The sequence below is a fragment of the Petaurus breviceps genome, unplaced genomic scaffold (assembly GCF_028583685.1).
Source record: "Petaurus breviceps papuanus isolate PSGF00001 unplaced genomic scaffold, PetGlider_PUasm1.0 186, whole genome shotgun sequence".
Classification (NCBI taxonomy): Eukaryota; Metazoa; Chordata; class Mammalia; order Diprotodontia; family Petauridae; genus Petaurus; species Petaurus breviceps.
This window is the reverse complement of record NW_027185798.1, coordinates 21,102,589-21,114,688: the sequence shown is the minus strand read 5'-3', so window position 1 is coordinate 21,114,688 and position 12,100 is coordinate 21,102,589. Positions and strand designations below refer to the sequence as shown.

General features: G+C 48.5%; 1 protein-coding gene across 1 annotated transcript in view; it reads left to right on the top strand.

Annotated features, from left to right (window-relative positions):
• The window catches only part of ANKRD13B (ankyrin repeat domain 13B), a 29,774-nt gene that overhangs the window by 6,782 nt on the left and 10,892 nt on the right, over positions 1 to 12,100 (top strand). The window contains exons 2-8 of the mRNA XM_069089741.1: positions 6,833 to 6,968; positions 7,382 to 7,506; positions 7,659 to 7,704; positions 8,738 to 8,881; positions 9,409 to 9,598; positions 9,697 to 9,763; positions 10,636 to 10,717. Coding sequence (XP_068945842.1) covers positions 6,833 to 6,968; positions 7,382 to 7,506; positions 7,659 to 7,704; positions 8,738 to 8,881; positions 9,409 to 9,598; positions 9,697 to 9,763; positions 10,636 to 10,717 — 790 coding nt within the window. The remainder of the gene's footprint in view (positions 1 to 6,832; positions 6,969 to 7,381; positions 7,507 to 7,658; positions 7,705 to 8,737; positions 8,882 to 9,408; positions 9,599 to 9,696; positions 9,764 to 10,635; positions 10,718 to 12,100) is intronic.

Below are 12,100 nucleotides of genomic sequence, written 5' to 3'. Positions count from 1 at the left end.
ACGACCTGCTTTGGCTCTGATTAGCTGTAGGCCCCTAATCAAGCCTTATTAGTACTGTACTTACAGTAAGTGCTTAATAAATGTTTAGTAGCTTTTGTTGAATTGTTCTCACCTCTCCAGGCCTCAGTTTCCTCCAATGTAAATTGAGGCCCTCGCCTTAGAGAATGGTCTTCCTGTTGTGACCTTCTTGTGGTTCTCAGCCATGGTGTGAAGAGGGATGGGAGAAGCTCTCAAGGGAGAGGATGAGGAAGGTTTCCTTCACCCCTGTCCCACTCCCAGCCCCCCAGGCCTTGAGGCATCTCAGGCCTCTGGGGCCAGGGCCAGGCTGGTTGATCTGACCCAAGGTCAGGTCCAGCCCCACCCAGGGTGGGGTTGGAAGGAGAGCAGGCTATCTGCCCCCTTGGAGGGCCTCAGGGGGTGATGGTCCTGGGCCTCAGGGGTGGGGTTCAGCTGGTTTTTATCTCTATTCGGCCTCCTCAGGGGCAAATCCCAAAGAAATCAGAGGCCATCTAGACCACCCCCCACACTTTATTGTTGAGGAAACCAAGACTCAGGAAGGGTAGTGACCTACCCAGGGTCACACATTATATGTTCACGTGCCAGTGTATGTACACGCATATCCATAGAAAGATAGAATCTAGGTGGGACTGAACCTTTCATCTAATCCAACGCCTCCATTTTTGGGGGGAGCAATCTGAGGTCTAGGGAGGAAAGGTGACTTGTCCAAAGCTGTGTGAGCCAGCGGCCTAACCTGGGCCAGAGTCCTGGTGTGCCGCATTGCCGCCTGGGAGCCCTTCCTCTGCAGGATGGTGCCGCCCTTGTGGGTGTGGGCACATGTGCATGCAGTGTGGATTCTGGTACAAAACCTGCGTGCGTGCATGCATGCAAAGTGTTTACATCTTCTGTTGCACAGTCTTTTTGGAGGGGGGAAGGCAGGGCAATTGGGGTTAAGTGACTTGCCCAAGGTCACACAGCTAGTAAGTGTTAAGTGTCTGAGGCTGGATTTGAACACAGGTCCTCCCGACTCCAGGGCCAGCGCTCTATTCACTGCAACACCTAGCAGCCCCTCATGTACGTAGAGGATGCACCGTGCTGCTGTTAGTACATTGTAGCTTTGGCTGGCACACAGTATACATCAGCAAGTTTTTGTATGTGCAGCCATGGCAGACAGGCTATCACATATATGCAACTGTATGTACATGTATGACAAGGCACACAGACTTTAAGTATGTATTGTGGTGCAATGGAAAGGTCCTGGGTTTGGAGGCTGAGGTCTTGGGTTCAGATCCTGGTTCTGACGCCTTCTTCCTCTGTGACCTTGGACCAGTCCCTTCTCCTTGTTGTGCCTGTTTCCTTGTATGTAAAAATGAGAGGGATGGAGGATTCCAAGGATGCCTCCAGGTTGAAGTCTGTGTTCCTGTGTAGAAATTTGTGCACTTGGGCAGCTCTATGAAGGTTCACGCCTGTGTTTAGACATGTTTACATTTACCAGAGCGTTTGCACGGGTGGGCTAGACAAACGGCCCGTGTATTGGGGCATGTTATTCCACACTTGTGCCCCGGGATGGAGGCATGCTCCTATATGTTGCATGTTGGAGTATTTAGAGGGACATACGCATGTTGAGGATTATGTGGTATGGCATGTTGGTTTATACACACGATGCATTCACGGGCACACACGCATCACGTGTATGTATTGTGGAAGCCGTGTGTTGGTGTATGAACTGCACATGTTTGTGTCTGTGTTTGGCAGGATGGAGTAGTAGTCTGGGGGGGAGAAGGGGGAAGCGCAGCCTGAACCAGATTGAAATGTAATTGGGAAATACCTAACAAAAGAGATTAAAATCCAAGAGAACATTGATAATGCTAATTTGTTGTTTTCTAAGTCCGCATGTGACCCGCAGTGATCCTTTTCTATGTGGCTTTGACTCCATTGGCCTAGTGGCTGGCATTGGACCTATGGTCCAGAAGTTCTGGATGGACATCCTGCTTTAGACACTCACCAACTGGGTGACCTTGGGCAAGTCCCTCAAAGGGACTTAGTTTCTTCCTCTGTAACATGAGCAGCCTCGAAGGCACCTCCTAGCTCTGGATCTTTGTGTGTGTATATGGGCAGACACAGTCCTCTGTGCCCAGCAGGGTTCCAGCTCCCAGAATTCCTGCCTCCTCAAGGAGGGCCTCCCTACCGGGTCTCCTGCCTTGTCTCCCTGGGCTGCAGCGTGGAGACCAGGGTGCGCCCTCTTGTGAGAAATCTTTTCATTCTGGTAATTAAATACTTCTCTCTGCCTTTGCAGAAGTGTTTAATGGATGCTCTCACCTAGGCTCCACGTGAGATGGCATTTCCACAGCTAGCCCTGCTCCTCTTGGATCTGTGGCTGATCAGGGCTCACTCAGGGCAACCCTCCCCCCTCATGTTTGCACCTTTGCCTTCTGGGAGGGGTTGGCAGGCAAGGCAGGCACAGGGCAGGATTGTGCCCTGGATGGCTCTGCAGAATGCCGGTCGGGGCCTAGTGACCTGTAACCTGCTGGGCTCAGTCCCTACAGCAAAACCTTTGGGGATGAGCAGAATGACTGAGCTGAATATTAGCTCCCCTGCCCTGCTGGGGTGGAGAGTAACTCCCAGGGAGTCCAGGGGGTGCTTGGGGCAGGGGCATCCTTCCTAAGAGCTCTGTGACCTGTGGTCCAGCTTGGGTGGCTAGGAGTAGAGAGGGCAGAGAGGAGGGGAGATGTGCTTTCTCTTGGGGTATGCCTTTGCAGAAGTCGGAGCCAGCCAGGGTTTGCCTGGCCTCTGGCTAGGGAGGCAGGCTCATGAGGAAGGCAGTGCCAGGCAGCGTTTGCCCAGGGCTGGGCTCTCTCTAGGGCAATGGTGAAGGGGCCCTTTGGAGGCTTCTTTCTGGCACCTCTCAGGAGAGGGCAGCACCAGCCTCTGACCCTTTACATAGCAACTGCCAGCTGCTGGCTGCCCTGGGATACAGGACAGCCTGGGCAGCTGGGACATGGGAGATGCCCCGGTGGGGGAGGAGGGCCAGGCGCCTCCCTATTGCCATCCTTTCCAGGACTTTGTTAGTGCCCTGCTGTGCCAGGACCAGAAAGGCAACAGGAGCTGTGGGAATAATTGTGCATACAGAAGGGAGAGACAGAGAAGGAAGAGTGGGTGTCGCTGGCATCTCCTGCCCTGTGCCACCCCCTTCCTCTTGTGTCCCTCACTCTGAACCAGTGTCACCCCTTCTGCTGAGCTTGCACCGGGGAGGCCCTTCTTCTGTTCCTCTGGTCAGTGCCATGCCCTCAGGGTAAGAGCCTCCCTCTCTCCCCATCCTGGTCCCTCAGACTTAGCCATACTCCCTGGGCAATGAATAGAGGCCTTCTTTTTCCATTTTAAATGGTGGGGGAGCCATTGTTCCTTCCTCAGACTCAGGAGGCCCTCATGAGGTGGGAGGAGGGGACAGCAGAGAGAGAGCCAGACAGCATGGAATAAAGTACTGAGCGTCTCCTGTCCCTGGCTTCCCCAGCTAGGAGTGACCCTAAAGCATGGGTTGGACTATGTCATTCCTCGGCTCAAGAACCTCCAAGGGCTCCCTACTGCCCCTAGGTTCAAATGCAAACCCCTTTGTCTGGCTTTTAAAGCTCTGCACAAATTGGCTCTGGTCTACATTTCTAGGCTGATTACATAATATTCTCCTTCATGACCTCTATGGTCCGGCTGACTTGGCCTATTTGCTGTTCCTAGTATATAAGATTCTATCTCCAGTCACCATGCCTTTGCACAGACTGTCCCCTGTGCCTGGAATGCCCTTCCTTCTTACCTCTACTTCTTGCTGCCCTTATCTTCAGGTGCAACCTGGGGGAGGGGGATGCTTTTCTAACTACTACCCCCCTCCCCCCGTTACTTTGTATATATTTTTTATATATGTACATGTCACACACACTCAGTAGAATGTAAATTTCTTGAGGACAGGAACAATGTTTACTGTCATGAATGTTTTTAAAAGTTTTTGATGGGGGCAGCTAGGTGGCTTAGTGAATAGAGCACCAGCCCTGGAGTCGGGAGGACCTGAGTTCAAATTTGACCTTAGACATTTGACGCACTTACTAGTTGTGTGGCCTTGGGCAAGTCACTTAAACCTAATTGCCTTGGCTTCCCCCTCCCCCCAAAAGTTTTTAATGCCTTTTGTTTTTATATCAAATTCATTTTCAAAGATATCCCTGCCCACCCACCCAGCAAGCCTTCCTTTGTAACAAAGAAAAGAAAAAAAAGAAACGTGACTATTTAATTGTGCCTTTTGTGTCCCTAGAACTTGGCATATAGTGGGCATGTATGCATGGATGGATGGATGGGTGACATGAATGGATGAGGCACCTAAGGAGAGTAGTAGATAAAGCGACGGGCCTGGAGTCAGGAAGACCTGAGTTCAAATCCTGCCCTAGACATTAACGGTGGAATCCTTGTTCTTACTTTCCACATCTGTAAAATGGGGACAGTAATAGCACCCACCTCATAGAGCTGTTGTGGAGATCAGATGGGGTAATATACTTAAGGCTTTTTGCCAACCTTAGCTATGGTTATGAATGAATGGTCCTTTGGCCCCCCCGCCTCACAACTCCCATTCTGAGGGTCCATCCATTACTTAGAAGCCACCTCTTCTCTCCCCAACTGTGGGAGGGAACAATTCCCATTACACGGCCAAGGGGAGGGGGACAGACTAGATTGTTTTGCATTTTAATCTTAGGCATACAGTAGTGGGTTTTTTTTTTATGACTTGACACATTAATTTGCTTATTTTTACAAGCACTTGTGATCTCTCCCTCCTACAAAATAAAATCCTTGTGATAAATACACAGGGTCCAGCAAAACAGATCTCTACATTGGCCAGATCTCAACATGTCTATCTCTTTCTGCATTTTAAATCCATCACCTCTGGTGGGAGGTGGGACACCTGTTTCACCTTCAGTTTTCTGCCTCCATCAGAGTTCTTAAGTCTTTCTGGGTTGTTTTTTCTGTTATCATTGTATAGATGGTTCTCATCTGGCTTATTTCCTTCTGTATCAGTTCATAAAGTTCTTCTCAATTTCCTCGGAAGTTTTCCATTCTATTATTTCTTATGGCACAATAATGCCCCATTTACATTCGTGAGCCAAAATTAATTAGGTTAGCTATTCCTCAAGAGGTGGGTACCTCCTTCACTGCTAAGTTTTGGTTTCTTTTTTTTTTAATTTTTTAAAATTTAAAAAAAATTTTTGCTTTTTGGACAGCAATTGGGGTTAAGTGACTTGCCCAAAGTCACATGGCTAGTAATTGTGTCAAGTGTCTGAGGCCGGATTTGAACTCAGGTCCTCCTGACTCCATGGCTGATGCTCAAGTTTTGGTTTCTACAAAAAAGAACTGCCCCCAATTTTTTGCAGTATAGGTCTTTTTCCTTCTTTTTTGCTCTCTTTGGGGACAGAGACCTAAGTGGGGAACAGCTGAGTCAGTCATACCTTTGGGGGCATAGTTCCAAATTGCATTTGGAATGGTCAGATCAATTCACAGCTCTTCTAATGATGCATTAACGTGCCTGTGTTCCCCCATCCCCTCCAAGCTTTGTTATTTTCCCTTTTGGGTATCTTTGCCAATCCACTAGGTATGGGGTCCCATATTCTCATTTCTTAGAGTTCCTTTGATTTGTGTTTCTCTAATTATTAATGTTTTGTAGCGTTTTCTCATGGTTTTTGATAGCTTGGACTTCTTTCTTTGGAAATCATCTGTTTGTATAGATTCATCAATTGGGGAATGCCTCTAAGTCTTATACATTGGAATCAGTTTCTTATATATCTTGGATATAAGACCTTTATGGGAGAAATTGACTGAAAAGACTTTTTTTTTTCCAGTTTCCTGTCTCACTTCTAATTTTATTTATTTATTGCTTTTTGGAGAGGGAAAGGCAGGGCATTTGGGATTAAGTGACTTGCCCAAGGTCACACAGCTAGTTAAGTGTTAAGTGTCTGAAGCCAAATTTGAACTCAGGTCCTCCTGACTCCAGGGACAGTTGCTCTATTCACTACGCCACCTAGCCACCCCCTAATTTTATTTATTTTAAAATATTTATTTATTTAAAATAACAATAACCTCATTAAATATAAACATAAGTCATATACTTTCATCAAAAATAACTATATTTTTCAAAACAGAAAAAAACCCTAGTGACATAAATGGCATTATTTTTACATATTTTAAAAAATTAAACAAGAGATATTTATTAAAGAATCAAATTTATTTTCTTTTCAAATTTCTCTTCTAATTTAAAACGTATCAGTTTTGTTTGCAGTTTCTATCGCCAGAATTGTCCATTTTTTTCCCTGTGCTCCTTTTTGGTATTTTGGTGTCAAACTCTTCCCCTAGTTTGAGATCTGACGGGTGATGTCTTCCTTGCTTCTCTAATTTGCTTATGATGTCACCTTTTATTTCTAAGTCATGGGTCCATCTGGAGTTTATTTTGGTATATGGTGTGAGATTTCTGTTGGTCTATATCTAATTTATGCTCAACTGCTCTCAAGTTTTCTAAGTAACTCTTCAAAGCACATAGATGTTTGCTGACCCATTTGGTTCTTTCGAGTATGTGAGGTCAGCCTGGTGGGAATTAATATCCCATTTGCCAGATGAGAAGGCCAAGATTCAGCTGAGGGGAGGGGCTTGCTCCAGACTATTGAATGTCCAAATCAGGACTAGAACCCAAATCTGGAGCCGTTGGGGTTTGCTCCCCACACAGCGGATTGCTGATAACTGCGCTCACCCATCTTGACTTGGGAGTCAGAAATGAGTGGCCAAATGAGGTAACCAAGCCTGTGTTTGTTCTCAGGTGGACATTGAGCAGCTGGACCCCCGAGGCCGGACTCCCCTGCATCTGGCTACCACGTTGGGGCATTTGGAGTGTGCCCGTGTGCTGCTGGCACACGGAGCAGACGTGGGCAGAGAGAACCGCAGTGGCTGGACAGGTGGGCTCCCTTCCTTTCCTGCCATTTCCCAATGATGGTCCCTGTCTCCCAACCGTCCACCCCTAGAAGCTAGGCCCTTTCTGAGGCCTGGCTGTTCTGCCTTGAAGTCCCCACCTTCTGGCCCAGACCTTGTTCTGTCCCTATCTGAGTTGCAAGCACCATAGTATGGTGGAAAGACCCTGAATCTGGAGTCAAAGAATTGGGTTCATATCCTACCCCCATGCTTAATACCTGTGAGACCTTGAAAAAATTGCTAGCTCTCTCTAGGGCTCATTTCTTTATCTGTAAATGGTGGTGGTTAGGGTCCAGACTGGGGGTTGGACTAGGTGGCTTTGGAGGTCCTCCCTGGCTCTAGACTTTGGACCCCTGGGACCTCCAGTGACCCCCCCCCCCCATGCTTGCCCTTGTCCCAGTGCTCCAGGAGGCTGTGAGCACTCGAGACCTAGAACTGGTACAACTCGTGTTACGGTACCGGGACTACCAGCGGGCCGTGAAGAGGCTGGCAGGTGTGCCTGTGCTCTTGGAGAAACTCCGAAAGGTAACCCCACCCCTGCCCTGTTCGGCCTTCCCCCTCTGCTCCTCCAGCCTTCCCTGCTCTCCCTCGTCCTTCCCCTTTTCCTCGTCCCTCTTCCTACTACCTAATCCTACCTAAACAAACCCAGCTGTTTCTTCCTCTCTTCTCTGGCCCAGGCCCAGGATTTCTACGTGGAAATGAAATGGGAATTCACCAGCTGGGGTGAGTCACACTGTCCAGGGTTGGGTGGGGGGACCCTAGCACCTTGCCTGCCCTTGATTCCTGTCTACTTGGGGCAGGCCATTGGCAGCTAGGGCATCAAACCACGGGATCCTGGAGTTTTGGAACATGGGAGATGAAAAGGCCCTTGAGAATCATTTATGCCATCCCACTACTGTTAGAGGGGAGTAAAATCACCCAGAGAGCAGAATCCACCTGCCCAGCTGGGGAGTAACAGAGCTGAGCCCGCACTCAGGTCTGACCCCCAAGTTCATCGTTCATTCACAGAATCACAGATTAAGTGCTGGAGGGCCTCTCAGAGGGCATCTGACCAAATCCCCTCATTTTATTTTGTTTCCTCCCTTTTTATTTCAAATTAACAAGTATTAATTTTTCTCTCTGCCCCTCCCCTAATGGAAGGAGGAGACCTGTGATTCTGGCAGTGTAAGGAAAGCCTTGGTTAGATATGGAAGATGCTTGGGCAATATTTGTTGAGTAAATAACCGAATGTCTAAATAATGAATTCATTAAACTGAAAAAAGAGCAGAACCTTTGTAACAGATATGCATAGTCAAAAAAATGAATTCCTACATTGGCCATGTCCAGACGTGTATCTCTCTCTGCATCTTGTGTCCATCACAAGCTGAAACCCCTTCATTTTATCTGACACTGAGAGAGATCAAGCCCAAGGTTAGATGATGTCAGAATCAGGATTTGAACCCGGGTCCTAAGGCTCTCAGTTGAATATTCTCTCCTCTGTAGGATTTTCCATTAGTTACAAGCTGGTTGGGTAGGACAGTGGTAGGTGGATTTGGGAGGCTGTTCTTTCAGCATCTTTCTAACCTCTCTCTGATATTTCACTGCCCACGAACTTTGACTTGGGATGGATGGATAGAGTTGTGTGGGACGTGTTGATAGGAGCCAGGGTCTGCCTCCCACCGCCTCCTGGGCTGAGGAATAGTCAGAGGCGGGAGGGGGGAATTTTGCCTGAACCTTCAGGCATCAGACCCCTGATGGGAAGGCTTCCTCTCTCCAGTGCCCCTGGTGTCTAAGATCTGCCCCAGTGACACCTACAAGGTCTGGAAGAGCGGACAGAACCTTCGAGTGGACACCACGCTTCTTGGTTTTGACCATATGACGTGGCAGCGAGGAAATCGTAGCTTTGTCTTCAGGGGCCAAGGTCAGCCCTAGGACAGGATGGGAGGAGGAGGGGGATGGGCCAGGAAGGGAAAGAGATGGGGGAGGAGCAGAGGGTCAAGTTAAGACCCAGAATAGCCAGCACTTTGTGTGGATCTGTGTTTAGCATAGTGCCTAACACACAATAGGTTCATATTAATAAGTGTTCATTGACTAACTGTCCCAGGTATGTAGCCCATCCCCTGGGATGGGTACCCATCCCAAGGACCTTTTTACCAATAGAATATAAGCTCCTTGAGGGCAAACTGATTCATTTTTGTCTGGTTCCCCAGTATGAACAGTGCTTAGCCCATAGTAGGTGCTTAATAGATGTTCACTGAATGAATGAATAAAATTAATTTATAATGCATGGGTGTTAGATGGGGGGTGGAGTGGTATAGAGGGGCATGGTCTGTGTCCTCTCCTGAATCCCAAAGATACTAGGGGAAGGCCATGTGGAGGGAGTACCCCCAGATCACTTGCCTTCCCCTCCTCTATCTGGCGCTCTGTCTGTTCTCTTCTCTGCGGCAGACACAAGTGCAGTGGTGATGGAGATTGACCATGACCGGCGAGTGGTCTACACAGAAACATTGGCGCTGGCTGCCCATGACCGTGATGTGCTGCTGGCCGCTGTCCAGCCTACGGAAGAACAGGTGCTCAGCCGCCTGACTGCCCCTGTTGTCACCACTCAGCTGGACACCAAGAACATTTCCTTTGAGAGGTGGGGAGGCGGGAAAGGGAGGCGGATGGAAAGGGGCTCCTCGGGACCCCCGTGCCCAGGGGGCTTGAGCCAGTCTCTACACCCCTCTGCTTCTCCAGAAATAAGACGGGCATCTTGGGCTGGCGCAGTGAGAAGACCGAAATGGTGAACGGCTATGAGGCCAAGGTGAGGGGCACATAGGGGGACTGGGCACACCAGGGGCAAGAGAGGGACTTCCTTGAGGGCAGATACTGTGCTTTGCTTCTTGTTGTATTCCCAGTGCCTGGAACAGTGCTTGGCACATAGTAGGCATTTAATAAATGTTTATTGAATTCAATGAACGAAGGGCAGGGAACCCTCATGATCTAATGGGAAAGGCACTAGGCAGGAAGGTGTTGGGGACCTGGGCACTTCTTCTGTCACTGACCAACTACGAGACCTGGAGCAAATCACTTCCCCGTTCTTGGACTCAGTTTCCTTATCTATAAAGTGGGGATAATAGCTCATAGAATCGATTGGAGAGCTGGGAGGGACCTTAGAGAATGTCTGGTCTAGACCTGTTGGAGAACCTTATGTCCAGAGATGATCAGAGATTTTCCAAATCCCGCCCGTTGCCCAGAGCTGCTTGCTGCGGCCACCTTGCTACACTTTGGAATGCTGCTCTGTCCTCACACATGTGAGGGTTCATTACTTAGACTCTCATTCATTCGTTAAACAAAATTAAGTATCTATCATATTTGTACAGGGAGTTGCTCACATAGATGAAATCATAGGTGCATTGTGCTAAGTTGTGCAGACAAGAGAAGGTTCCTGCCTTCCAGGAATTTAGAGTCTAATTGAAGTTGCTGATGACCTTGTGAAGGCAGGGGGCTGGACCATATGACCTCTCTAGGTCCCTTCTAGCCCTGAAACAAGGCCGCTTGTTTCCTTCAGGAAGTGGGTAGAAGGCCCACAGGGAGAGAGTGGGTGGGAAGCCCACTTGTGGGTTAGGGAGGGTGGGGAGAAGGATCAGGGAATGGGAGAATCTGATTAGGAGCCTCCATTCTGACTTCTGCCAGGTATATGGTGCATCCAACGTGGAGCTCATCACCCGAACACGGACCGAGCATTTATCGGAACAGCACAAAGGCAAGATTAAAGGTAAGGGTGGGAGGCCCAGGGGGCCTGGGTGAGGTGGCCAGGATCCCCGCTGCACCCTCTGGTGGTGTCTGATAGCATCCCGGCAAGGGGTCACTGCGGTCCAGTGGAAAAGGCCCTGAGGGAGGGAGTCAGGAGAGACTGGATCCAGCCTCAACCTTGTTACCGACTAATGAAATGACCTTACCTTTCTGAGCCTCAGTTATCCTGTCTGGAACAGAGAATGTAATAGTGAGCATCCTAGTATGGTCAACCAGTCAACAAGCATTTATTACCTGCTTACTGTATGCCAGGCTAAGCACGGGGGAATACAAAGAAAAGGAAGGAAATAGTCCCCTCCCTCAAGGAGCTTCCAGTCTAATGGGGAAGATGGCTTGTAAATCCCTAGCCACATGCAAGTCACGACGAAAGAAAAAGGGGCAGCTGAGAGTAGTAGCTGGGGCAGGGAGAGTGTCCTGGGAAAGGGAAGATGGGATTTGAGCTGAAGCTTGAAGGACACCAGGGGAATCCCAGAGGGCTCGGAGGCAAATTAGGCAACTCTCTTCAACCCTGGGTGTCAGTTTCCTGCCTCATCTGTAAAATGGGTGTAATAATACCTGCACTACCTACAAACTAGGACTTTGTCAACCATTAAAGGTGATTATATAATGCTTTGCAACGTTAAAGCACTAAAGGGATAGCAGGTTTTTCTAAAAAAAAAATTCTTTCATGAAAGTCCCCTCCATTATCATGGCTCTATAAGGTATCTCGGTGTCTATGAACTTGTTTTTTTTTTTTAATCAATAACTATAATCTGATATAATTGCCTTTCTTTGTAATACTTTGTATTTTATTCTATACATTTAAAAATCTTATTCTAAGGAGGGATCCACAAGTTTCACCAGACTGCCAAAGGGGCAGGTGACATAATAGAAAGTTAATAACTCCTGGTTTGGAATGTTGTGCCAATGGAGGGCAAGCTTGGGTAGATCCTTGGAAATGGGAATAGCTTCCAGTGACACCTTGGCCATGGCCAGGATTGTGTGCCCCTGGACCAAGAACCAGTCCCCCAAAGAAGGGCTGGAGAGACTCCTCAGCAGGCTGGCTTCAGGCTGCTCTCAGAGACCATCTACTCAAGTCACAGATGGGTCACCCTTCCTCTGCCCTTTCTTCTCCCTGCCAAATTCTCCCCACATCCCAACACTTGAGCTGGAGTTGAAATTTTAAAATATCATTTTCTGTTGTTCTTATGCCACAGGAGTGTTGTACGAATCAGATGCTATCATAGCATCTAAGAACTAGAATTGGAGGGGCAGCTAGGTGGTGCAGTGAATAGAGCACCGGCCCCGGAGTCAGGAGGACTTCAGTTCAAATCTGGCCTCCGACACTTAACACTTACTAGCTGTG